This window comes from Amblyraja radiata, chromosome 2 (genome assembly GCF_010909765.2).
Source record: "Amblyraja radiata isolate CabotCenter1 chromosome 2, sAmbRad1.1.pri, whole genome shotgun sequence".
Taxonomy (NCBI): Eukaryota; Metazoa; Chordata; class Chondrichthyes; order Rajiformes; family Rajidae; genus Amblyraja; species Amblyraja radiata.
The window spans coordinates 71,865,469-71,893,282 of record NC_045957.1 but is presented as its reverse complement, the minus strand read 5'-3'; the positions used below and the strand labels follow the sequence as shown (position 1 = coordinate 71,893,282).

The window sequence follows — 27,814 nt, the reverse complement described above, 5'->3', positions numbered from 1 at the left end:
CATGCATCCACTATTTCTGCGGCTACTTCCTTAAGTACTCTGGGATGCAATTTATCTGGCCCTGGGGATTTATCGACCTTTAATCCATTCAATTTACCTAACGCCACTTCCCGGCTAACCTGGATTTCACTCTGTTACTCCATCTCATTTAACCCCCGGTCCCTTGCTATTTCCGGCAGATTATTTATGTCTTCCTTAGTGAAGACAGAACCAAAGTAGTTATTCAATTGGTCTGCCATGTCCTTGTTCCCCATGATCAATTCGCCTGTTTCTGACTGCAAGGGACCTACATGATGATGGTTTGCGACCCAAAACATCACCTAGCCATGTTCTCCAGAAATGCTGCCTGACTAGCTGAATTAATCCACCTTTTTGTATCTTTCTATGGAAATGAATTCTTTATTTGGGGGAAGATTGATGTATATTATGTGTAATGCATCATTGAAGATTATCTGTTGCTCAATGAAGAAGAAATGTTAATGTGAATCGGCTTAAATATATTCATACCAATCACTTTATAATGAGCTTACAGCCCGGTGGTATGAATATTATAGACAATAGGTGTAGGAGTAGGCCATTCAGCCCTTCGAGCCAGCGCCGCCATTCAATATTGATTTCTCTAACTTCTAGTAACCTCTGCCTTCCCTCTCTCTCTATCTCTCGGAGGAGGAGGAGCCATCTTGGGGAACGGCTGCTAACTAGCAGCCGTCCATTTAATTCACTTTTTCTTTTGTAGTTTTAGTGAGTCCTGTGCTTTGCTTGTCGGAGAGTTAGACTTTTTAATGTGGGGGGTAGGGGATAACAATATTTCTAGGTCCCTACCTGGTCGGTGAGGCAGCTTTTTCTCCGGGCTGCCCCGTCGACCCGTCCTCGTGGCCTACCAGCGTTGGAGCGCCGTTTCCTGGCGGGGACCACCCAGCACCTTCAGCTTCGGTGGCGGCGCAGCGCTGGAGCGCTATCGCGGAGCAGAGCGGGCGATGCCTTGCCTGGGTCGCCGCGCTGGATCGACGCGCTGGAGCTCTGGTGAGCTGTGACCGCCGAGATCAACACCTCCGGGCTGCGGGTCTGCGGAGCGGAGCGGGCGGCGCCAACTTTAACATCGGGAGCCTGGGAGCTCCAAACCGGCGCGGCCTTGTCGGCTTCGGAAGCCGCGGTATCCAGTTAGGAAGCGGCTGTTCCAGGTGGCCCAGCCGCTGAAAGGACTATCCCGACGCCGGGGCAACAGCACCCGACCAGAACGGCCAGGAACATCGGGCCTCCATAGAGGCAATAGCGGAGGCCTCAATAGGCCTGACTTTGGGAGAACTGGGGATGGGGACTGGACATTGTGCCTTCCCCCACAGTGGTAACCATTGTGGGGGGATGATTTTTTGTGTGTAAGTGAATGTCTTGGTTTGTGTCCAAGATGGCTGTCGGAAGGGAGAGTGTACGCTGACGCGGTTTAGCTGCTGCTGCTCTCTCTTCACATTGTGTTTTTGATTTTTTGTCTTTGGAGCGAAATCTGTCTTTAATTTGTGTATTGGTGATGTCCTTATTATTTATTTTACTCCGACTATATGTTTTTTTTACTCTTGTTAATTTCTGTAAGGTGTCCTTGAGACTTTGAAAGGCGCCCGCAAATAAAAATTATTATTATTATTATTATCCCTCCCCCACCCAAGTCGCACCAGCTTCTCGTTTTCACCCAACAAAAAGCTAACAATGGCCTATTTCCTTTATCGTTGTTACTTTTTTGCATATCTTTCATTCATTGTTCTTTATCTTTCCACATCATCGTATATATTCTCGTTTCCCTTTGTTCTGAAGAAGGGTCTCGACCCGAAACATCACCCTTTCCTTCTGTCCAGAGATGCTGCCTGTCCCGCTGAGTTACTCCAGCTTTTTGTGCCAATCTTTGGATTAAACTAGCATCTACAGTTTCTTTCTACGCTTTATAGCGACTGCTTAATTTGTTCTAACTGATCCATTTTCTTGGCCTCACTGGAGAATGGAAGTAAGTGGAATTGAAGTTACTTGAATTAAGGAAATGGAACATCACAAAATGTAAATAATAGAGTCCAAGATTTTTCTTTCTTATAATTTAAGAAATTAATACTTTTTATGCAGACCTTTCACTGTGGCCATGGCAGCACAAAGTGCTTTACAGCCAACAATTGTTGTCACTGGTGTGGAAAAACATGCTAATCAACTTGGTCACAGCAGCTCCCACAACTGCAACATGATGAACCAGATGGTCAATTTGATTTTGATTGAAGGATAAATATCGACTAACAGTGGCTGTCATTCCTCCTCACTTTGAAGCTATGCTTGCAATTTAAAATGCAGATGAGAACTAATATTGATGTAAAAGGCAGCATCTCTGACCATGCAATGCTGTTTTAATTATGCTCCGGACTGGTACCCAAATACACAACGTTCTGAGACAAGAATTGTTCCCAATGAACCAGTCTTAACAATACCATTTATCTGTGTACTTATCCTTTATTGCTGATCTTTGGATCAGTGGGATAGGTGGATAATCAATCAATGCCTTGACTTGGATCTTGCAAGCTTCAATTGTTTTGCCAAGTGAAAGGTGCTGCATAGTGCAAATTGAACGATCAATGAGATCAGGAATTATCTACAACATTCAGTCACTTTTACTCTTGTACTCGTTAATACGCCTTATGTCTATTAATCTTGAATTTAAAATTCACAAAACATTGATTGTTGTTTGTGAAAGGGGGGGTCTCATAATTCTACCATTATTGCATGCAACAATGTTTCATATTGCAATCCTGAAATGCTTGGTTCTTATTATAAAATTGTACCTCGGTGATCCCTCCTTGTCATTTAACCCTTAGAGTGCACTGTAGATTAACTAAAATTAAAATTGGACTCCAGGTGCTCATTTTCAGCTTCAGCAATCCACCTCTCTGTTCTTCCTCATTGAGTGGCATCTGCAAACCAGGATATTAAATTCTGCAATTGTGTATGGTGCGAAGCTGAGGAGTGCCATCTGCCACATTCTGCAAATCTGAAAATGAATTCATTATGCTACTCGCATCCTCTACCTGTCAACCTGTTACTGGCCCCTGTTGAAGGTTCCCTTCAATTTTGCCTTCTGAGGTTTACTATTAACCTCTTGTGAGGAATCTTGTCAGATGTCAGAACTGTGCTTAGTGGACACTTCAGATAATTCAGTCGAGCGAGTCAGACGTGACCTGCATTTTAGGAAACTCAGCTGATTCTCTTCAAGTAGCTAATATCTGATGCTATTTAAACAATCTGATTCGGTTATTTACTAGGATTTGATTTCAAGGGAGAGGAAAGGTAAAGATGTAGCTTTGAACTTCAGTATGTCCCAAATGTCCTTAAGAACCAGAAACTTTTTCTAAAATGTAGTTGTGGTTGCAAATTATGGTGTCTGTTTGGTTCTATATATAGGGATGTTACAAAATTTTGAGATTTAAAAAATCAATCCTGTAATTTATCCCATCAGATAAAGCTTAAAAAGAACTTTAATTTGATACCTAATTCACTTCCATATCTTCAGTATTTAAAACGTTATGGTCATTTTCATACTTGGAAATTAGCATCTTGTTCCCTATTGCTTTTACATTAACTTAACATAAAAAACATCGAGGACAGTCAATTGACATAAAAGCCCATAACTTTATTAAAAATAACTGAATGAAAGTTTCAGTTATTATAGATTGAAGCATTCTGAAACAAATATGATACATCCTGAAATTGTACATCCTTGAACTGGATGACCTGAAATTAAAGTGTATAATTAGTTAATTACCTAAAAAATTACAAAATTCCGATGTGACGGAAATAGTAATAAACACCCAGACTGCCTTGAAAATTCAAAAATGTGATATTCTCAAGTTCATAACTAATATTATTGTATTATATGCTGTAAGTCCGTAACAGGTAAAGAAATTACAATTTCTAGCAAAAGACCAAGTCTTCATGAAGAACATCAGCTGCTAGCTAGTACACTGGCATATCATAATCAGTAGCATCATCATAAACCTCAGACTGCAACCAATAAGCAACTCTGTACACCTTGTTTTTCCTCTACTTTTCAATTTTGGCATTGTAAACTACAAGTTTTTGCTCTTCAAACCATGCATGACATGCTTTGCTGTCCACTACTTTCCCATTCAGACTGACTTTTTCCAAACGAGGTATACAAGTACAAGATATGTTCATTTTTAAGATCCCTCTTAGATTTGGGCATGACAGAGAAATTCACTTCAAGGCGAGCTCTAGCTATGCCAGGCTGGGCAATTCGATTGATAATTTTGCATTTCTTCTTCGGAGGCATCTGAAAAATGTAAAGAAAAAACCCACCGAACAGCATTAAATAGAAACAAGTATTTATTTGCAGTTTTAGAAAAAAATAATTTTAAAATAAATAATTTTGTTCAACAAAATGCCTAACACAAGTTAAACATGAAAAAAATTAATAAATACCCAACAAAAAATTTATATTCATCAGTGTCATCAAATTCATATAAATTCAATTACTATATCTAAACATATATCCCATGCTTAAGAAAAGGCTAAAAATATTTTTTTTAATAGCCAGTATCCAAATAACAAACTGACCCATTCACACAAGAATTCACAATATAACATGATTTTTAAATCTCACGGCCATGAATTTCTATGCCAAATCAAAGGAATTGAATGTTTAATTCCCATAAATTTTACTCTGTTGGTATATAACACTGCAGCAGGCAAGGGCCGTATTATACAGACATGTGTTCTAAATCCACAAACATCAATTCTCAAGATAATCAAAATCATTATGTTTTGCACAATCATATCATAAGAACATCTAAATTATCTATATTTTGTGTAATTGTCTATCCATGATCAATATTTTCATACTAAATATCTGGCTAAAAACTGTACTGTGGAAGTTTTTAGTCAGATATTTAGCATGAAAGATCGAGTTTCCTTGAGCCCGTCTTCATTGACGGGTCAGTGGTGGAGAGAGTTACCAAGTTCAAGTTCTTGGGTGTGTGTATCTCTGAATATCGGTCCTGGACCCAGCACATTAATGCAATCATAAAGAATTACCATCAATGCCTCTACTTTCTTAAAAGATTGAGAAGATTTGGAATGTCGACAAATATTCTCTTGAACTTCTACAGGTGTAGAGTAGAGAGCATATTGACTGGTTGCATTATGGCCTGGTTCGGCAACTCAAATGCCCAAGAACAAAGGAGATCACAAAGTTGTGGACTCTGCCCGGTCCAGCTCCCCGTCATAGAAGGGATCTGCATGAGTTGCTGCTGCAAAATGGCATCCAACTGCCCTCAGAATGGCTGCTACAGAGAAAACACGGTTGCCCACCTCATCGCAGAGTGTCTGGTGAATGATGCAAGGATCCTTGTCACGGTTTATCCCAAACAGCTCTGCAACAGGGGACTCTCTGATTTTCGGACTGTTCTCAGGAACACATTCAGAGATGGCCATCAAGTGCTGCTATTCTTTCAACTCTGAAAGGCGCTCTTCAGTCTACACAAAACTTGTTGATTTCCCAGCAGAGTGACATATCCGTCAGGGAATATTTCTGACTCCAGACTGCAGCAGTACGTGCTGAGGGACGCACTGAAGCTTGGTGCAGCCAACGCCAAGACACTGTGGGGGAGGACCACAGTCTGGGATCCTTTCGCTGCTGCATATTGTGAGACAGAGTATTGTGGAGGTGCCCCTTAAACAAGGGAAGGGACATCACTCAGGGGGGCTACATGATGTCAAGGTGCCTGGTACAATGACAGTTTTGTGAACACTACCAAAGATAACTCTAATGAATGTAAGTGTAGCCCCTGAGGAGGTCAGAAGAGTTTTTACATTGTTCTTGCTTTGTATATATTTATTCTAGATAACATTTATATTTGGAGAAAAAACCCTATCATCAAGGACCCACATGGTCTCCTTCGTGTAATGCAGCAACCAGAAATACACACAATACCCCAAATATCCTAATCAAAGCTGCAACTGGACCAAGGTTACTTTGTGCATTAATGCTCCCAAATGCAAGGATATATGCTTTATCCTTGCATTTGACCTCCCAAAGTACAAAACCTACTATTTGTCAGGATTAAACTCCATCTGCCATTTATCTCCCATATTTCCAAACGATCCATGTCCTGGTGGATCCTTTGACAATCTTCTTTGCCCTCTCCAAATCTACTGATTTTTGTGCAAAACTTGCTAACCTACATTTTTATCCAATTCATTTATATTCTCATGCCACTGAAGTTTTGTGTGGTCAGCAATTCTAAAAAATATTTATGGTTTTTACCTGATTGTAAAGATGTAGATGTACTTCATTTCAGAAGCTCATTTATTATCTACCTTCTGTCTCTCACAGTGGCTCCTCCACTTGGTCACATGGCATTAAAAAGAATTGGTGATACTGGTGATCTTGTAATCATTACATCTGTACTCTGTCTTGGTTGGAAGTTAATCAAATGAAATTAATCTTCACTGCCCTTATTTTAACCACACTACAAATTCTTCACAGTGGGGTCTGAATACTTGTGAAGGCAGAGGTGGTCTGATTAATTCCATGTCCTATGAGTTTACTTTCACAGAGTAAAATATCCTCCTTTGGCATGCTGACCTTTCAATTTAGCTCATAATTATAGCTGTGAATTGCCTCATTCATGAATGTGAGGTAATTACAGTATTAGTAATACAGATGGCTGGCATTTGAACTATACAGACATCTTGTATCATGTTGGCATATTACTGCCCGTCTAATTGTACTTTGAAATATATTTCTGCACTAATCCTGCTTCTGGGTAAGATGTTTAAGAAGGAACTGCAGATGCTGAAAAAATGGAAGGTAGATAAAAATACTGGAGAAACTCAGCGGGTGAGGCAGCATCTATGGAGCGAAGGAATAGGTGATGTTTCGGGTCGAGACCCTTCTTCAGAATTTCTCCAGCATTTTTACCTACCTACTTATGAGTAGATGCTCATGTGTAATATATGTGACTGCCATTTGCTATCATTGCACAGTGAGAATTAGCGAATTCACAAAAATATCCTTTCCGAGCATAAGGCAAATTTATTAAACTGACTTGAACTCTGCAAAGGAACAGGGAATATCTTTGAAATCTGGTATGTGGTACGAGCTTTGAAATGCTGGATATGAAATAAAATGCTTTATACTCTTGTTTTGGGAAGAGTTAGTTAAAAATAAATTACTCATTGCTTTGCATTTCCACTGACTATGCCAAATGTTTCTCCTCTGACATATTAGTGAACAATATTCTGTGGGTACAAATTATGTCTTAAATTGCACAATATATTAAATATATTTCCAGCTACAAATCTGTAGCTGGAAATACATTTAATATTTTTTCAGTGCAGTATATTCAGTAATATAATATTTCAGAAGTTGCTTTTCCCATAATGACAAAAGCTGTTTTTACCCTTACTTTCTCCATCGCTACAAATCCTGCAACTACCTAGGATAATGCACACTTCTGAAATCTGATGATGCCAGGAATTGATTTGGACCAGTTAAATGAATGTTGAATTGTTTTAAATCTAGATGAAAAACAAATGGCCAACAAATGGTGTAGAGCAGAAGGATCTAGGAGTGCAGGTGCATGGTTCCTTGAAGGTCGAGTCACAGGTAGATAAGGTGGTCAAAAAGACTTTTGGCACATTGGCCTTCATCAGTCAGAATATTTGTAGAAGTTGGGAGGTCATGTTGCGGTTGTATAAGGCAAGGCAAGGCAAGGCAAGGCAAGGCAAGGCAACTTTATTTATATAGCACATTTCATACACGAGGCAGACTCAAAGTGCTTCACATAAAAACATGTCATACAATAAAATGAAATAATAAAATGAAATAAAATAGAAGAATTAAAAGAAAATAAAAGCAAAATTAAAAATGCATTATAAAAAGTGCATATAAGACGTTGGTGAGACTGCATTTAGAGTATTGTGTTCACTCTGGTCACCATGTTATGGGAAAGATATTGTCAAGCTTGAGAAGGTTCAGAGAAGAATTACAAAGATGTTGCCAGGTCTAGAGGGTCTGAGGCATAGGTCGAGGTTTAGGCTAGATCTCTATTCCTTGGAGTGCAGGAGGATGAGGGGTGATCTTATAGAGGTGTATAAAATCATGAGAGGAAAAGATCGAGTAGATGCATATAATCTCCTGTCCAGAGTAGGAGAATCGAGGACCAGAAAATATGTTCAAGGTGAAGGGGAAATGATTGAATGGGAATCTGAGGGGTAACTTTTCCAAACAAAGGGTGGTGGGTGTATGGAACAAGCTGCCAGAGGAGGTAGTTGAGGCTGGGACTATCCCAACGTCTAAGAAACAGTTAGACAGGTACATGGATAGGACAAGTTTGGAGGGATATAGACCGAGTGCAGGCAGGTGGGACTAGTGTAGCTGGGACATGTTGGCTGGTGTGGGCAAGTCGCACCGAAGGGCCTGTTTCCACACTGTATCACTCTATGAGTCTCTAAGGCTCATTTTGTCTGAGAATTAGTAATGCTAAACAATAAGGCAATATCTGTGTCTGATACTCAACCATTGAAATCAGTTGAGGAATTTCAGAAGTGGCTGAAAAAGTACAAAGGTGATAGACTTCATGTTTGGTGCTAACCATCTTAGAGCAAAATGGATAGAATATTAGAACTGAAAGTACAGAGACATAAATGCCTAGCAATTGGTTATATCACCACTCTTTATAATCAGACACAGTGTATCATTTCATGTCTTTCAGTATTCTTTAAGGGATTTGGCGCCGTCCTGTAGGGGGCATTGCTGCCTAGCCTGCAGCTGTCTGGTTTTTTTCATCTCTTTTTCTTATTTTTAGTTAGTTTAGTGTTTTGTTTTGAGGAGTTCTAGCTTTTTTATGTGTGGGGGAGGGGGGGGAGGGGGAAACTAATTTTCAGGGTCCCTACCTGGTCGGAGATGCAGCTTTTCTCCGGGCTGCAGCTTCGACCCGTCCCCGCGGCCTACCAGCGGGCCTGGAGCGGCGTCTCCTGAGAGGACCGCCTGGAGCTTCGGCATCGGCGGCGGCGGCGGCACCAGCTCAGCAGCGGCGGCGGCACCGGCTCAGCGGCGGCGGCACCGACTCAGCAGCGGCGGTGGCACCGGCTCAGAGGCGGCACCGGCTCGGCAGCGGCACCGGCGACGGCAACGGCTCAGCGGCGGCGGCGGCGGCGGCGGCACCGGCTCAGCAGCGGCGGCGGCACCGGCGGCAGCGGTACCAGCTCGGCATCGGCGGCGGCGGAGCTGCGGGTCGGAGGACGGCGGTGCAGCGCTGGAGCGCCATTGCGGGGCTGGCGGTGACTTCGCTGAAACTCCGGTGACTGGAGCTGGGTCCGTTGCGGAGCTGCGGGTCTGTGGAGCGGCTGCGGGCGGCGGCGCTGAACTTTCCATCGGGAGCCTGGGATCTCTTGATGAGATCGCCAGTTGAGCTCCATTCGGCGCGGCCCTGTCGGCTCCGGAAGCCACGGTCTCGAGTAAGGAGGCCCGACTATGGGTGGACATGGGGATGGGACTGGACTTTGTGCCTTTCCCCACAATGGGAACCATTGTGGGGCGATGTTTTGATGTTGAAACTATCTATTACTGTCATGTTGTATTCTTTTTTTTATGTGCTGCATGGCAAAAAGAATTTCACTACACCTAAAGGTGTATGTGACCAAATAAATTTGAACTTGAACTTGATTGCATCAAATATTGTTAGAAACTACACTTGTAATTACATTAGCCCCAGTACTTCCATGCACTGTTCCTTCTTGTGTTCATGACTGCACAGTTAATGATTCATCATTGTCCCACTTCCCTTTTGCACTCTAAGAATCCAATTTCCAACTTTTAGGATTCATTCCATGTTTAACTGTGAGCACTTCTGTGCTCCACAGCTTTGTTTATGAATTTAAGGCAGTCTGTTGATCACTGTGTGGTTACTTTCAGAAATCAGGTTAGGTTCAGAAATCAGGAAATCTATCTCTTCAAGTAGGACCTTGTGCCAGAACTATATTCTCCATCAAAGTCAAGGTCACCGTCATTCTCCACTCTCTTGCCACAGTGTCATTCCACGCGGGTGCAGCTGATCTTTGCCATGTCTTTTGCTGCTCACTGCTGCCCTGGTTACTGAAGACTCGCTAGGAGGAAAGTCAGTGGAAAAAGAGGCAAGAAAGGAGGAATCCTCGGGTGGAGACTTAAGCCCCCATCTACCAATGGTAGGCAGGAGTTAGGCTGCGCAGTGGAAGTGATGGAACACCCTTAAACAGTCTGCAGAGTCGGAAACCCAGGTTACTCTACTAGGGCGCCATCATACTTGAGTGCGAGTGTAAGAACAGTAGATTGCACTGAAACAGTACACAAGAGCCATGTTCTTCCTTCAAGTTCAGAGTTGTTAAAATTGTTAGTCTTAACTTGTCCATAAAAACCTATGTCCTGGCAGCGGCACTGGATTGTAGTTGCAGGTTCAGCCTGGCCAAGTGATGTTGTTGATGTACTCCGTACCTCTGCAGGTCATGTCTGTTTGGCCTGTTGGAACAGCCATTGATCTAACCAGGCCCCAGGCTGTTGCAGGACCTCAAGCGACTTACTCCATCAACATCCTGATCCAGACATATCAACCCATGAACATGCCTTCCCTTGCCCAACACGACCACTGCTCAGACTCTGTGGCCCTGGGCGCCTCACACAACTGACCTTGGAACATCAAGAGCAACTCCGAGGTCACAGGAGGTGAGCCCCTAGCCTGTTGCTCCTGGAATGTGGAGAGCTGCTCATGACTAACAGCCCTCTGTCCAGTAAAAGCCACAGTTTGCTCTCAAATGACCTCTCATTCCTGTGTGTGAACAGCGATCCATTGGCAAGTGGCATCTGTCGGCTCCTAGTTGGCAAGTTGCTGTTCCTTTAGAGGATGCACTCGGGTGGCATAGGTCACTTGTCCAGCTGAGTCGGGTGAAGACTGCGTGGATGCATTCGGACTCTGGGTGGCCTTTGCTGCAGCTGACACCTGCTCCAGTAAGCACTGCGTGAGGGGGTTGATTTTGAGAGTGTGCCAGGAAGTGCTCTTGGCCTTCTGAGAGGCACTCGTTGCTTCCTGGTTCTGCACACCCTACTGGGAGGGTAAAGAGATTGACTCCTCCCTGCTGCTTGTAATCCTCCCTCGCAGTAGATCAGGCAGCCTGCCTACTGCTCTCACCATCTCCATTAACATCCTCATCAGCTGGATCAGGAAGTCACCCAGTAGTGGGTCTCACCTGATTCCTGTGAGGTAGTGCAGATAGTGCTTGGCACCTCTGTTGCCAAAATCTGCGCTTGACTTTCTGTCTCCTGCCAAGCTGCAGCCCACTGGGTGCAAAGCCAATGCTGGAATCTGAAATAAACACGGAAAATATTCTCTCAATGTTATCAGTATTGATACAAATGCAAAAGCTGATATCTGAAATAGTTGCATTCCACATTGATTCGCAAAGTTGTCATCAAGTCTGTGAGAGGTTGATGCTGTAGTGGTGTGGCGCACTTCAGAGAATGACCATCACTCTTTCAGATCTTTCTCTCAGTGATGCACTGAGATCTCATCTTAATATATTTTGTGCTCTGGTTTCTGAAACGGAATTAGAACTGACGACCTTTTGACTAGGAGGCCCCGAATCTTAGTTAATTCTCATAAAGATGTTTAAAATATAATTATAGTTCCCGTTGTTATATTTGGACAGAGAATGCACTATCCAGGACTTTGACAGGGTTCTGGAAATTTGATCACATTTTTGAATAAATTATCAGCCAGTTTAATAAAAAGGCCTGGATTTGAGAACCAGTAGCAATGTGATGGTGCTTGCCCTTCACCTTGAGGTGTACACAATAATCCAGTGGTATCCATGTAAGACCCGGGTTTGATCCTGTCTTTGGGTACTGAATGTATAGAGCTTCCACGTTCTCCCTGTGACTGCATGGGTTTCTGCTGACTCCTTTAATTTATTCCCACATCCCAATGATGTGCTGGTAGGTTAATTACCTGCTTTGGTTTATGTTAGTGGCAATAGAATCAAAGAGACGTGTATAAATTTCAGTTAATAAAGTGGGTTAGGGACTAGAACAATGGCCAGCAAAGACTTGATGGCCTGAGTGGTCTCTTTCTGTGTGAAGTAAGTGTGTGATATAATTTAGCGTCTACTTCTGCTCCTATTTCTTTTGATCTTGTGTCCTAATCTCTGGAATAGCAGCAGAAACATTTATCAAGCTGATTTTTGACACTAAAATTATCATTGCCAGAAAAGTGTAACTAAGAATATTCACAAATCTGTCATCTGCAGCGTTTGCACAAAAAGACCTATAATTCATGCTACGTCAATATTTCACTGCAGGGTGATACATTCATGCAACATCGTATACCGTGAAAGTGACAAATTACAATAGAAAATGTTCATTCCTGGTAGAAGTTCAATAATTTAGAATTAGACTAGAACTAATTTAGACTAGAATAGACTCTTGATCTGCTGGTGCTCATTAATCCTGCAAGAAGAAGAGCACTCGAAATGGGAGCAGACCAACCTGCCCCCAGCAAAGAGGCACTGAGACTCTGCATCAATTGCACTTTCATAGAAACATAGAAACATAGAAAATAGGTGCAGGACTAGGCCATTCGGCCCTTCGAGCCTGCACCGCCATTCAATATGATCATGGCTGATCATCCAACTCAGTATCCTGTACCTGCCTTCTCTCCATACCCCCTGATCCCTTTAGCCACAAGGGCCACATCTAACTCCCTCTTAAATATAGCCAATGAACTGGCCTCAACTACCTTCTGCGGGAGAGAATTCCACAGATTCACCACTCCGATTCCCATAGAGTCTGGAAAACTGTTGATCTCTGCCTTGAATGTACTCAATCACTAAGCACCCACAGCCCCCTTGAACTGGGAAGCCCACTGTAAAATCTGTAACACAGACTATGATACTAGACTCGCAGCTTTTGCAACTTTTTTGAAATGCCATCTAGTCTCCAGCCAGGCCATTGTTCCATCCCAGCTGAACTTGGAATTAGAGTAATACAGCATGAAGACAGGCCCTTCAGCCCAGATTGCTCATGCCGACTAATATACTCCATCTACACTTGTCCCACCTGCCCACGTTTGGCTCATATCTGTCTAAACCTTTCCTATCCATGTAGCTGTCCAAATGTCTTTAGTGTTGTTATAGTTTCTGCCTCAACTACCTTCTCTGGCAACTCATTCCATATATACACCACTCTCTGTGTGGAAAAAATTGCCCCTTAGATTCTCATTACATTTTTCCCCTCTCAACTGAAACCTGTGTCCTCTGGTTCACGATTCCCCTACACTGGGTAAAATACTCTGTGCATCTACCCTATCTACCCATACATCTCCCTATACAAGATGGCGGCACAACCGGTGTTTGCAGCGGCCTCTCTCAGTGAAAATTCAGTGCTTTCGCGTGTTATCGGAGCGGGCGGTGTGATTGTAGAATGTGTGATAGGAGAGAGTATGTATGTGCGGCAGTATGAGCGACAGTTTCTGTTGGACACTCACAACAAAGTTTCTGGTTGTGGCAAACACTTACGGAGCATTCTGGGCGAGCTGGGACTTCTGCGCCGTATAGGCCCATGGAAAGCCGCGGCCGCACCTGGAGCAACGCTGGTGAGGAATCACCGTAAGCGGTGTAGCAGGATGCGGAAACGGGGGAAGCGCGGAGGAGTCTACGCTAGGCTAGTCGCTAACCCTTACAAACCAGCAGTGCCAACACTCATGTTAGCAAATGTCCGCTCCCTCGACAACAAGATGGACTACATCAGAGTGTGGAGAGCTACTCAACGTAGCGTGAGGAACTGCTGTGTCTACGTCCTTACGGAGACCTGGCTGAACCAGAACATCACGGACGCTGAGATCCAACTAGAGGGGCTAATGCTATACAGAGCTGACAGAGTAGCTTCGCTAGCTGGTAAGTCAAGGGGAGTCGGTCTGGCTGTGTATGTTAATAGATCGTGGTGTCGGGATGCCGTGGTGGTTTCTACTCACTGCTCACCTCACGTAGAGCTAATGACTGTGAAATGCCGACCCTTCTACTTACTGACGGCAGTCTTTATAACGGCCATCTATGTACCACCGAGCGCGGACGTGAAGGACGCTATGACAGAGCTCTACAATAACATCAGTGAGCAGCAGAGGGAACATCCCGATGCTTTCTTTATGGCAGCTGAGGATTTCAACCAGGCAAGTCTTACATCTGTTCTGCCTAAATTCTACCAGCATGTAAATATTGCAACCAGGGTAAAGAACACACTAGACCTGGTGTACACAAACATCAAAGATTCATATAGAGCAGCCCCCCTCCCCCATATCGGCAACTCTGACCACCTGGCGGTTATGCTCACACCTGCATACAGACCCAGGGTGAAACAGGACAGGCCAATGGTCAAAGAAGTCAGAATATGGCCACAGGGAGCTACCACAGCACTGCAAGACTGTTTTGAAACCACACAGTGGGCCATTTTCAGAGAGGCAGCTACAGGTGACAGTGGCATTGACCTCCAAGAATATATAGTCCGTCATCGGATACATCAATAAATGCATTGATGGTGTGACGGTGGTTAAAACCGTCAAGAGGCATGTCAATCAGAAACCTTGGCTAACTGGGGAAGTTTGTTCTCTATTGAGAGCCCGGAATGCTGCATTCAAATCTGGGGACAACGCACCATACAAACTGGCAAGGAGTAACCTATCCCGGGGGATCAGGGAAGCGAAGATGCGGTATGTAGAAAAACTAAATAGCCACTTCACAAATGACAAAGACACACGTCACTTGTGGCAGGGATTTCATACCATCACTGACTACAAGCCCCCCCCCCCGCTGCGGAGATGCCAAAATGACCCCTCTCTACCAGATGAACTGAACGAGTTTTACGCACGTTTTGAGGTTAAAAATACCACCCAGATACAAGCACTCCTGCCATCACCCAGCGACCAGTCACTCAGGCTGTCCACAGCCGGAGTTAAAAAGGCCTTTGCCAGCGTCAATCCACGCAATGCTGCAGGGCCGGATAACATCCCTGGACGCATTTTAAGGAACTGTGCTGAGCAACTAAAAGATGTCTTTACAGACATTTTTAACATCTCACTCAGCCAGGCAGTAGTGCCCAACTGTCTCAAAAGTGCCACCATCGTCCCCGTCCCGAAGAAGCCCAACCCAGTCTGTCTCAATGACTTTCGTCCAGTGGCTCTAACACCCATAGTAATGAAGTGTTTTGAGCGGCTGGTCATGCAGCACATTAAAAATTGTCTCCCTGCCGACCTAGACCCACTTACAGAGCCAACTGGTCCACAGAGGACGCAGTCTCCACAACACTGAACCTCGCACTATCACATCTCGACCGGAAGAATACCTATGCCAGGATCCTCTTCATAGACTTCAGCTCCGCTTTTAATACAATCATCCCACAGCAGCTGGTGGAGAAGCTGAAGCTGTTGAAGGTGGACACTGGCACTTGCAACTGGGTCCTTAACTTTTTGACACAATGGCAGCAGACCATCAGAGTGGACAGTCGGACATCAAGAACCATCGCTGTGAGCACGGGCTCACCCCAAGGCTGTGTCCTAAGCCCCCTGCTGTTTACTCTGCTTACTCATGACTGTACTGCCAGACTCAGCAATAATTATATCAATAAGTTCGCTGATGACACAACACTGGTGGGTCTCATGAGTGACAATAATGAGTCGGCATACAGGATGGAGGTGGAGCTGCTTACGGAGTGGTGCAGATCTCACAATCTCACCCTCAATGTGGAAAAGACTAAGGAAATGGTGATCGATTTCAGGAGGGCTGGAAAACAACATCACACTCCGCTGCATATTGATGGAGCTGCTGTGGAGAGGGTCAGCAGTGTGAAGTTCTTGGGACTTCACCTGGCGGATGACCTGACCTCTACGACCAACACCACAGCAGTGATAAAAAGAGCTCAGCAGCGGCTCCACCCTCTCCGGAGACTAAGGAAAGCAGGTCTCCCTACTGCTCATCTAACGACCTTCTACAGGGGCACCATCGAGAGTATATTGACCTACGGCATCACTTCCTGGTTTGGGAGCTGCAAGGCTTATGAGCAAAACCAACTCAACAGGATAGTGAAGACCGCCAGCAGGATCATTGGTGCCCCACTCCCTTTCCTGTTGGAGATCTAATAGAAGCGGAGCATCAGCAGAGCCATCTCCATCATCCAGGACCCCTACCACCCATCACACCACATCTTCTCCATTCTGCCATCTGGGAAGAGGTACAGGAGCATCAGCTGCAAAACCAGCAGGATGCTCCACAGCTTCTTTCCACAGGCAATAAGACTGGTTAACGGACTGTGTCCCCTCCCCGTACATCATACACCAACACATCTAACCTCGCCCATACTTTGACAGCTAGACACCTGTCAAAGCAAAGCCACTGTTCGGTCTGAATGTCTGTTTTTATTTCAATTTTTAGGCCTATTTTAGATATGATAATTTTAATTTTTAAAGCTATATGTATTCTGTTTTTATTAACCGCACTGATGGGAACTGATTGAGAAACAATTTTTTCGTTTCATCTGTGTATGTAAGTACTCAGTTAAAATGACATTAAAGTAAATACTGAATACTGAATAATCTTATACACCTCTATAATATCACCCCACCCTCCTAAGCTCTGAGGAATACAGTCCTAGCCTGCCCAACCTCTCCCTATAGCTCAGGCCCTCAAGTGGGGAGAAAGCTGGAGAAGAGAGAGGGGGGGGGGGGGGCAGAACATAATCTGGCACATGACATGTGATTGCAGGTGAAAGGGGGTTTTGAATGGCAGATGATTGGACAAAGGTTAGAAATGAAAAGATAAACAGTGTGAGATAAGGATATGTATAAATTGTGAAGCTGGTGAATGGGGAGGGGGAAGGGTGAAATGGGTGAGTCCAGCTGGGGCATAGGGAAGTAAGGTAGTGTAGGGGGGGGGGTGTGGGGGGGGGGGGGGGGGGGGTGTGGGGGGGGGGGGGGGTGTGGGTCGGTGTTTGTAGGTCAGTTACCTAAAATTGGAGAATTCGATGTTCATATCATTAGTTTGTAAACTACCCAAGCGGAATATGAAATGTTTGCACATGGCCTCACTCTGGCAATAGACGAGGCCCAGGACCGAAAGGCCAGTATGGGAATGGGAGTTAAAATGGTGGGCAACCAGGAGAACCAGAAGGCCTTGGTGGACAGAGAGCAAATGTTCAGTGAAAAGATGGTTGTGTCTACGCTTGGTCTTGTCGATGTGAAAAAGGCCGCATCGGGAACACTGAATGCAGTAAATGAAGTTAGAGGAGATGCATGTAAACCTCTATCTCACCTGGAACGGCCGCTGAGATCCCTGGATGGATGTGATGTAGGAGGTTTACGGACAGGTGTTGCATCTCCTGTGGTTGCAGGGCAAGTTAAAGAGTGCAGGATATAGTTCCCAACTTTGTAGCATCAGTTATCTTGCAGGTATATTAAACTGACATGGATAAGGAGTAAAACAAATATCTTTATTAAACAAAATACAGCCTTTATTCTGGAATGATTTACTCCTGAAGAAGCTGTTTTAGTTACTGTCAAATAGAAAATGTTGCACCTTCGATATTGAGCGATCAAAATCTGGTAGTAAAAATATTATTTTATCTGTTATTGTAACATTGCTGCTACTATTCAAATAGCATTTGTTGTGGGAAAGTTTTGAAATCCAGAAAAAAGTGATTATTTTCAAGTATTGTACTTTGAAATTAAAGCCATTGGTGAAGGTCAACTGAACATCTGGGCAGTCTGTATGTTGTTGACGATTCCCTACTGAATGTAGCCATCAAACATGCATCATACTCTTAGCCAGGAACATTTCTTGTTAATCACAGCAATTCAAAGGCATCTCTACGAAGTTATTTAAAAGCCAGACTGGGTAAGGAGAGCAGGTTTCCATCCCTAAGGTCATTGGAGCACAAAATGACTTTTTACACCAATCGAGTGGAACATACTAAATGGGAATACGAGTAGGCCACGTGACCCTTTAAGCCTACTCCACCATTGATCGAAACCATGACTCGTCTACCTCATTTCCAGCACTATGTCCATATCTATTGATTCCCTTAATTTTCAGCTGTAACAGCTTTCATCAAGATGTACCTCCATACTACAAGATAGTGTTGGTCAGATAAACTTGCTGCTGATCCATTCTAATTTTTTTTGTTCCTCATCTCTATGGTCAACTACACAGAAAGCAACTGGCCTGGATGAAGATCCTGGCTGTGTGCTCCGGAGCTGTTTACCAGCTGGAAGAGATATTCAGCGGTATTTTTTAATATATGCCTACTTCATTCTGAGGTTCCCATTTGATTCCAGAAGACCTCTATCATCCCAGTGCCAAGCAAAAGCAAGGTAGCGTGCCTTAATGACTACCATCCAATAGCTTTGACATCCACCATCATGAAGTGCTTCGAGAGGCTGGTCATGGCACATATTAACTCCAGCCTCACAGACAACTTTGATCTTCTGCAGTTTGCCTGCCATCACAAAGGATTCATTACAGACAACATCTCCCTGGTGCTACACTCATTACTGGAACAGCCGGATAAAAGGACACCTATGTTAGACTCCTATTTATTGACAATAGCTCTGCCTTCAACACCTTAATCCCAATCAAATTCATCTCCAAGCTCCTAGGATTCAGCATCCCCTTTGGAAATGGATCCTCGACTTGCAGACCCATCGATCATAATAAGTGAGTACAGGTGACAAAACATGCTCCAGAGTAATTTCTCAACATTGGTGCCCCGCAAGAATGCCTTCACAGCATCTTACTATGCTCCCTATAACCTCGCAACAATCACAACCAAATTCTGCTCTAACTCTATGCAAAAATTACAGATGACACCACAGTGGTGGGCTCGATCTTGAACATTGACGAGACAGAGATAGAGAGCTTAGTAACAAGGGGTCAAATAAAGAACCTCTCCGCCAATGTCAGCAAAACAAGAGGCAGTTATTGACTTCAGGAAGCAAGATGATGTACACACCCCCAGTCGGCATCAATGGAGCCAAGGTGGAGATGGCTCAGTGCTTCAAGTTCCTTAGTGTAAATTTCACCAACAATCTGTTGTGGACCAGCTACATTAGGGGCATATGGTGATTGATGCTGGGATTAATAGCCCTCAAGCAGATTAAGAATGTGACCACCCCTTTTTTTACAGTGAACTAAGCTAGAAAATTAGGGTGTGGGAGTTACCCAAATGCAAAAGTTGTGGATCTGAGAGGCTGTCCGTAGGACCTTAATAGCTTCAAGTGTCCTCCACGATTCAGCAAACACTGGTTGCAGGATGCACAAGAACAGAGAAATGGAAGCTGTAGAGGGAGAGAGATAAAATATGCTATGCTATTGTTGATGTATAGGCAAGGGTTAAATGAAAGAATGTTCCTCATCAGCAAATCAATTGCTTGGGATTTCCAATTTCTGAACCGCATCATTTGCTCCTCCCTCACCTCGGGTTACGACAAGAAATACTAGAGAAACAGTTTCTGTCGTCATTGATTGGACTCTGCATCAGGTGACCCTCGCCTCCCACTCCCCAGACCTGATGCCTCCATCGCTTCACCCACAAGTCTTGTATACACAGACCTATTTAGCAATGTGTATGAAGGGACTGCAGATGCTGGTTTAAACCAAAGATAGACACAAAATACTTCAGTAACTCAGCCAGACAGGCAGCGTCTGAAGAAGGGTCTTGACCCGAATCGACACCCATTCCTTATCTCCAGAGATGCTGCATGTTCCACTGAGTTACTACAGCATTTTGTGTCTGTCCTATTTAGCAATGATTTGAATGTTTCATTAATGCAATTTTTTCTCTGAAAAGTTTGAAAAATATATTAGGATAATAATTTATGTAAATATATGGTAATAGATTAAAACATCTTTTATAAGCTATACAATTAAAGGTATTAGGGTATTAGAATAGTATTGGTGATCTCTACTTGCACATTTGTCTAGATTGCTCTAATTTGGTACACTGAATTATTGTGGAATCATCAATTTCATTTGCTCTCCAACACCATTTATCTGGTGTACAAGCTGGTGGTGTGATTCTTTGTTTTTAATCATTTGGTTTCAGGGTAGAGATCTACAATGTAAAATTGAGGAGTATGAGCAAGCCAGTTTGACGTTCTCTGAAAGCCAGATCATCGAGTGGTTTATACAGTTACTACTGGGAGCCCAGTACATGCATGAGAGGTATAACCAGTTTATTTTTCATTTGAAACAATTGTACAGCTATTCATAAAATGTGACTTTAATCGCAGGTATCGCATTTTCAATGTGTGCTATCTTTTGTGAAAATGTTGTCGGAATAAACACATCACTGAATCATTGACATTTACAGCATGGGAGGAGGCCATTCATCCCATCCATGTCTCTGCAGGTTGTAAAAAAAAACCATGCAATCCAATCTCACTTTTCAGCTCTTGCTCTGTAGCCTTGAAGGTTAAGACACATAATGTGCACATCCAAATATTTTATAAATGTGGCGAGGGTGTTCTATTTTCACCAACCTTAAAAGCAGCAAGTACTGGATTCCAACACCTCTGGTGAACTTTTTTTCTAGTCATCTCCTTGCCAATCCTGCTTCCAGTTAGCCTGCTGACCAGTCCAGTGATGAAAATAGTCCTACCTATCCATCTGTTCAGACCGGTCATAATTTTGTACACATTCATTTAATCCCCCTTCAGTCTCCTATGCAAATAACCTTACTCCACCCACTCGCTAATGATAGCTAACATTTGTTAGCCCTCAAAGCATCCATGTGAATCTTCCCTCATCCTCTCCTGTGTTATCATATACTTCCTGTAATGTGGCAACTGGAGCTGTACACTAGGCAATAGTATCCAAACAGAATGGGATCGACCTGTTAATGTGAAAGTTGACGTTTATTATACATTCTTTTCACATCTTAACCTGTCTAAAAGATTTTGATCGTTTTTATTATGCTTTCTGGAAAATATTTTTGTATTACATATTAATATAATTTGTGTGTACTTCAATGCTTGCCTAATGCAGAACAAAACCACACTCATTGTCAGTTTTCGGATGTGACAAGCACTGCCCTGAGAGGATGGCAAGAGGATTATGTCTTTTAAAATCCCATTCCTTTTGGTTATTTTACTCTGACAGTATTGGTATGTAGTCAGTTTGTTTCTTAGTCTCAGTGAAGCTGACGGAATAGCAAAAGTATATTTAAGACTAAACAGTGCGAGGTTTGGTGAGAAACCTGCAGGTGGTAGTGTTTCCATGTAACTTCTGTCATTGTCGTTCTGAATGCTTTTGATCATAGAAGGTCCTGCCAAGGAAGTCATTACTGGTTATACAGTATTTCGAGGCATTATTGGACATCTGGGGTTTAATATCAATGCATGGTTCCTGAGAACCATATTGCTGCACAATGAAAGAAGGGCATGCAGCCATTGAACATTCTGTCAGCATGGGCAGAGATTAGAGATAAAAAATGTATTTTGGGCTGTTGTCAAAATATCTTTCCTTTGATTAAAGAAAGCTCTTAGTGGGGCAGCTGAATGCAGCTTTGATTTGGGCAATTATGCTATCATATCTACTGGAGGGCTTGTGGATTGCTGTTCCAAATGAATTGATGAAGACGTCTAATTTAAATGAACATTTGTTCATTGCAGCTTGTGCTGTCATTGTTATTATCATCAAATAATCTTGCTAGAAGCTTTAGCAGAAGTAACTTAGAGCCATTTTATTTTCTGAACACCTTTCCCTTTAGGCTACAAGTAACAGCATGTGTTTTCTGCTTATATTGTGGTGCCACTAATTATTTTTTCCAAATTAAACTTCGCAGAAGAATACTTCATAGAGATTTGAAAAGCAACAACATCTTTTTAAAAAATAACATTGTAAAAATAGGTAAGAATTGCCATTACTGATCCTTGTCTTGGATGTATCTATAACTGACATTGATTTACTGACTGTTCTGCCTCTGACCTCAGCAGTAACCACAGAGTATCTGCTTTTGTGCAAGAGATGCATTGCATTTGAATGGGTAATGTATTTGTTTGACATGCCAATTACATGAGTGCTGTTTTGTTTCCAGTCTGGGTTCCTTTTTCTGGAGTGGAACTTTTCATCACTGACACAATTTGTCTTACTTTTAGCTGCCAGCATTTTGCTGAGTTTCTTATACTTGTATGATTTATATACATTAGATGTGAAACTTGCCTAAAATAAATCTCTGCTGATTCTATATTCCTCCCACACTTAATAGGTCTGCCGATGTTGATAATTAAACCCCAACCCTAACTCGACCTGTCCATGGCATTTCTGAGGTTAAGTACCCACAATTGTTTTTCCAGATACAACCAGATTTGCCATAAATTATTTGCCATAATGACCATAACAAGGTCAGGGTGTTTACTGGCATGTGAATAACTTTGCCATAAAAAGTCTATCCACTGGTGAATAGCTCCTGAGATTCTGTAGAGGCAAAAATTGCACAAACAAGTTAGTGTAAATGCAAATCCCCATGGTCGCTTTAAAGTTGGAATATCACCAGAAGATTCCAGCAGGTCAGGCAGAGAAAGAATCAGAGCTAATCAATACGAAACTCAATATAAACCAAACAAAAACGATAAGAAAACCATGCTGCTTGGTTATTTCAGCTGCAGCCAGCACCATCTTTGCTATTGACTGGTCGGATAGATAGCGGAGGATTAATTTAATGAGGGAGGGAGTTAAAGCCAGCTTACACTGCTTTAAAGCAAGTTCCATCTTTTAAAGGGGACATGGATTGCATCTGGTTCTGGGGCTTCCATAATGAATCGGATCTGGGGAGCAGCAGAGAGCAGTGCAGGCTCTGTGGTTCATAGATGCAGTGCTGGAGACATCCTTTCTCTGGAAGGGGCTAGGAAACGCCTCAGATATACTCAGATGACAGTGAACACAGATAGTATGGAAGTCAAGATCAGGAGTCCAGCCTTGAGACACGAGCACAGTGATGCAAGTTGATTCATGATATCACAAAAATGTTCCAAGTTCACTAAAACCATTTTCCAATCTCAGCAACTCACCACTATTCCAGCTCTCTGTGACAATTCACCACATCTCTATCAGTCATAATTGAGACCCAACACTTGCATGCTTCACTTAACACACTTACGCACATATCACATCACACACCCACATCAGCAGCTTGCACACCCTGCCTGCCATCTATTTAACCATGACAGCTGCATCACCCAAACATTAGCAGACACTCGCTGGCATTGTTCCTCAGATAGTTCCTCCGAACTATTTCGCCGCTCGTTCCATACACCAACCACCCCATGTGAAAAGTTTGCTCCTCGGATTCCAATTAAATCTCATCAGTGATGAGATTTATTCTGGGAAGTCTCTTCTATAGCTTCTCCAATGCTTTTACATCTTTCCCAAAGTATTGCACCCAGAACTGGACATAATACTTCAGAAAACAACATCATACCCTCAATACATATCTGTTGTCTGTCACTATTTTTTAGCCATTTTGTTTTTCTAACCATTTTTTCTAACCTGCCCTGCACTTCCCAACAAACTTTGCATATCCCACTGCACTTCTCTGTTCTTCTACCCCTTTTGAAATTGCATCCGTTAAAGTTGTTTCTCAAATTCGAGGGATATACACAATTGAGTTTCCCAAGTTTGGTATTAGGACTGCTGATTTCTTTAAAATGTAATAATGAATTAGACTTGGAGGTACAGGGTTCAATTTGCAAATATGCAGATGAAGCAAATCTTGGAGGCATAGTGAACTGTGACTTTAAGGAGATGCGGACATGCTGATGGAATGCAGGATAGGTGGTGGACAAAATTTAATATACTAGAATGTATTCTGTCTGGACCAGGTGATTTCCCCCACCTCCTCCTCCCCCCACTATAAATTCATTTAGCCTATTCTTGTACCTCTTCATAATTTTTTAGCCCATTTGCAACCTTGACCATATTGTTGCTGAATATCTAGCAGCATCTTCTTCCTGGGTGAAGACTGATTTGTAGCACTCTTTTATAATAATAATAATAATAATAATATATCTTTTATTGTCATTGCACGTCAGTGCAACGAGATTTAGTGTGCAGCTCCACTGATGTACAAGAAAGGTAAATAAATACAATACATAAATAAGCAAGCTGAATTGATTGACGTGACCATCTGAGGGAGACTGTCCAAAGGGAGTGGGTGGGGGGGGGGGGCACTCATTAGGGCCGGTTCAGAGCTTTAATATCTCATCCGTGATCTCTGGCACCATAGGTTGATTTGCTTTTTGGTCTCTGGTTCCATTGCTATTTTCCAGCAAGAGGCAAAAGGCCTCTTCTCAAATCTGAAATCAAGAGCCATTCTGCCATCTAATTACTTGCTGGTCTGGTGCATGAGCCCAGCAAATAAATCGGCAGCTGTGGAACTTAGGAGACACATTACACAACGTTTAAAACCAACCATATCATTTGAATCTAGAGTTTGTTTCCTTAAACTTAAAAAAATAATGTACTTTATTTTAAGGAGACTTTGGAGTATCTTGTTTCCTGATGGGTTCATGTGACCTGGCGACTACATTTACTGGGACACCCTACTACATGAGCCCAGAGGTACTCAGCCACCAGGGCTATGATTCCAAGTCTGACATATGGTAAGTGGGTAGTCGATAAGTTCTGATAAATCATTTCCAAGTGTGGCAATTTATGACAAATTCACATCTGTAGCACTATCGGATCTATTTTCATTTAGCTGTTAATTTCACAAAGATTAACCCAATTGTGGAGGTATTGTTTAATTTGTTCACTTGTTCAAAGCTCTCTGTAGCTGTAACACTATATTCTGCATATAATACCTGTACAGCATGCAAACAAAAGTTTTTCATTGTGTGTTGGTACTCATGACAATAATAAACAATTGCCAATACCTTCAGGGATCTCTGGACTTGTACACTAATGTCCCTTTGTTCCTCATGACTCCTCTTGGTGTCTGCTGTTCATTGTTTCTGCTGCCCTTATTAGCCCCCCAAAATGCATTACTTCACTGTTTTTCCTTTTTGCTGTTGTCCTGCTCCACTCAGAAGTTTATCAACATTACTCTAGTCTACATTACTCTAGTGTCACCTGCAAATTCACTAATTGTAGCTCCTGCACTCACAACTAAATTGTTCATGTATTTAAGGGCGGCACAGTGGTGCAGCAGTAGATTTAGTGCCTTACAGCACCAGAGACTTGGGTTTGATCCTGACTATGGGTAGTCTCTGTACGGAGTTTCTCCAGGTGTTCCGGTTTCCTCTCACATTCCAAAAACATGCAGGTTTGTAGGTTAATTGGTTTCTGTAAATAGTCCCAAGAGTGTAGGATAGAACTAGTGCTAGAACAGGATAGAACAGGTGATCACCGGTCGGCGTTGACTCGGTCGAGCGAAGGGCCTGTTTCCATACTGTATCTCTAAAGTAAACTAGATAAATAGCAATGGTTCCAGCACCAAGCCCCCCACCGCTGGTCTCAAGCTTACATCACAAAACCTACCTATTACTAAAACCGTCTCTATTACCAAGCCGTATTATGCTCTGTTCTCTCTTATTCACCTGAATCATTTTCTCTTAGAAACATCTCCATGTTCTATGTACTATATTTACAGGACCCATTCTCTCCAACAATTCATCTCTGCCATAGCTTGGACAGTTCCTCCTGAACCAGTTAATTGTCTCAATAAAAAGAGATTAAGGTACTTTTGTTGCAAATTTCCCCAATAACTGACCGGCTTGCAGCGTATTAACAAGTATGTTAATCTGGTGTCTTCAGTTGATAAGGAAACCTCCAGTACAGGTTTACAGTGAAGTATTTAATTCCAGAAGCAGACTTTTCTACACAAATTCTCCTGTGCAGCTGAAACAATCAGAGGGTATCATCCTTATCAACAGTTATCTCTTTTAATGATCTCTCCACTGGTGCACAAAGGCATGTTCAGCCACAATCAAAACATTAGGTTGTTCTAACGGGACACTCTGAGGATGAGTAATTTCCTTGGTACCCAGTCATTTCCCATGTATGCCTCACAGATTTATAATTTATCCGACTGCAATGACAGCATCTACCAGAGTCTGTCACCAAGTAGATCATGTCCATATTTATCTCCATGGGCTTGCTGCCTTCCTGCACCTCAGATTAATGTCCTGAGCAAAACCGTCTCACATTCTTCAATGTCCATTCTAAGCTTGTTCTATTCTGCAAAATCCTTTCAACATCAGAATCGGGGTTTTGCTTAAATTCTCTTATTTGTCAACATGCACAGCAAATGATCCTGCAACACCTGACTTAACAGGGTCTGCAAGTTATTCCTTTCAGCCAACATCTTTAAAATGACGTTATCCCCTAACTGTCTCCGATAGCACATAACAAATGTTAGCATTCATAGCAAAAGGATTTGAGTATAGGAGCAGGGAGGTTCTACTGCAGTTGTACAGGGTCTTGGTGAGACCACACCTGGAGTATTGCGTACAGTTTTGGTCTCCTAATCTGAGGAAAGATGTTCTTGCCATAGAGGGAGTACAGAGAAGGTTCACCAGACTGATTCCTGGGATGTCAGGACTTTCATATGAAGAAAGACTGGATAGACTCGGTTTGTACTCGCTAGAATTTAGAAGATTCAGGGGGGATCCTATAGAAACTTACAAAATTCTTAAGGGGTTGGACAGGCTAGATGCAGGAAGATTGTTCCCAATGTTGTGGAAGTCCAGAACAAGGGGTCACAGTTTAAGGATAAGGGGAAAATCTTTTAGGACCGAGATGTATCCTACCCATCGTGCCACAGAAGGTATTTGAGGCCAGTTCATTGGCTATATTTAAGAGGGAGTTAGATGTGGCCCTTGTGGCTAAAGGGATCAGGGGGTATGGAGAGAAGGCAGGTACAGGATACTGAGTTGGATAATCAGCCATGATCATATTGAATGGCGGTGCAGGCTCGAAGGGCCGAATGGCCTACTCCTGCACCTATTTTCTATGTTTCTATGTTTTACTTGTGAAAATCTCAGACGGTACTGACTACAGAGTCCCTTTAAGTTTTCTAATAATATATCTTCAAAATACCTGGTCCATGGTTGGTAGTATTAATAAACCCTTGTGTTTTGTATATCTCTGGTCCTAATAGTACCACCCTCCTCTTTGCACACATGATCATGTTGCTTTGTTCTCTGTCCCACCTCAGGATCTTGACAATATCATTTCTCTCTGCCTTTTCTATGAAAAGAATAAACAGCTGTGACCTCATTTTTTTCCAACTGACCAATGTATCTATACATCCAATTCCTGCCATAATTCCTATTCTCTCCAGCCACCCTTCTCTTTTCCCTCACATGATAACTGCCTTGTTTTTTAATTGGTATCCAATATTTTAAATTGCGTTATACAGATGTTCTTTTCCTGTGAAGTGATAGCCAAAAGCAGTAATGTGACTGCATTCTATTTGATGTTGCTGTACTAGCAGTTATTCTGCAGACTGCACATTAAAAGTTGCATGATCAATCTACCCTGAATATATTTTCATGCAGGCAGCATTTTTTTTGTTGTTGTTGCGATTCATCGACAATATTGTATTTTGTATTATCCAGAAAGCATTTAACCGCACTTTGCTTTGAGATGGATGGGTTGGAATTGCGACTCGTCGAAGTGGCAATGCTTGTCCTTTTGCAGCATTTTTCAAATTAGATCAATTGGCCATAGTTCTTGTCAGCAGTAATCTTTTTCTCCACTGGCA

General features: G+C 42.7%; 1 protein-coding gene across 1 annotated transcript in view; it reads left to right on the top strand.

The window, feature by feature from the left end:
• nek11 (NIMA related kinase 11) overlaps positions 1-27,814 on the top strand; it is a 254,128-nt gene that overhangs the window by 98,969 nt on the left and 127,345 nt on the right. Inside the window, exons 4-6 of the mRNA XM_033048704.1 lie at positions 20,156-20,274; positions 21,896-21,960; positions 24,584-24,710. Of these exons, the coding sequence (XP_032904595.1) occupies positions 20,156-20,274; positions 21,896-21,960; positions 24,584-24,710 (311 nt within the window). The remainder of the gene's footprint in view (positions 1-20,155; positions 20,275-21,895; positions 21,961-24,583; positions 24,711-27,814) is intronic.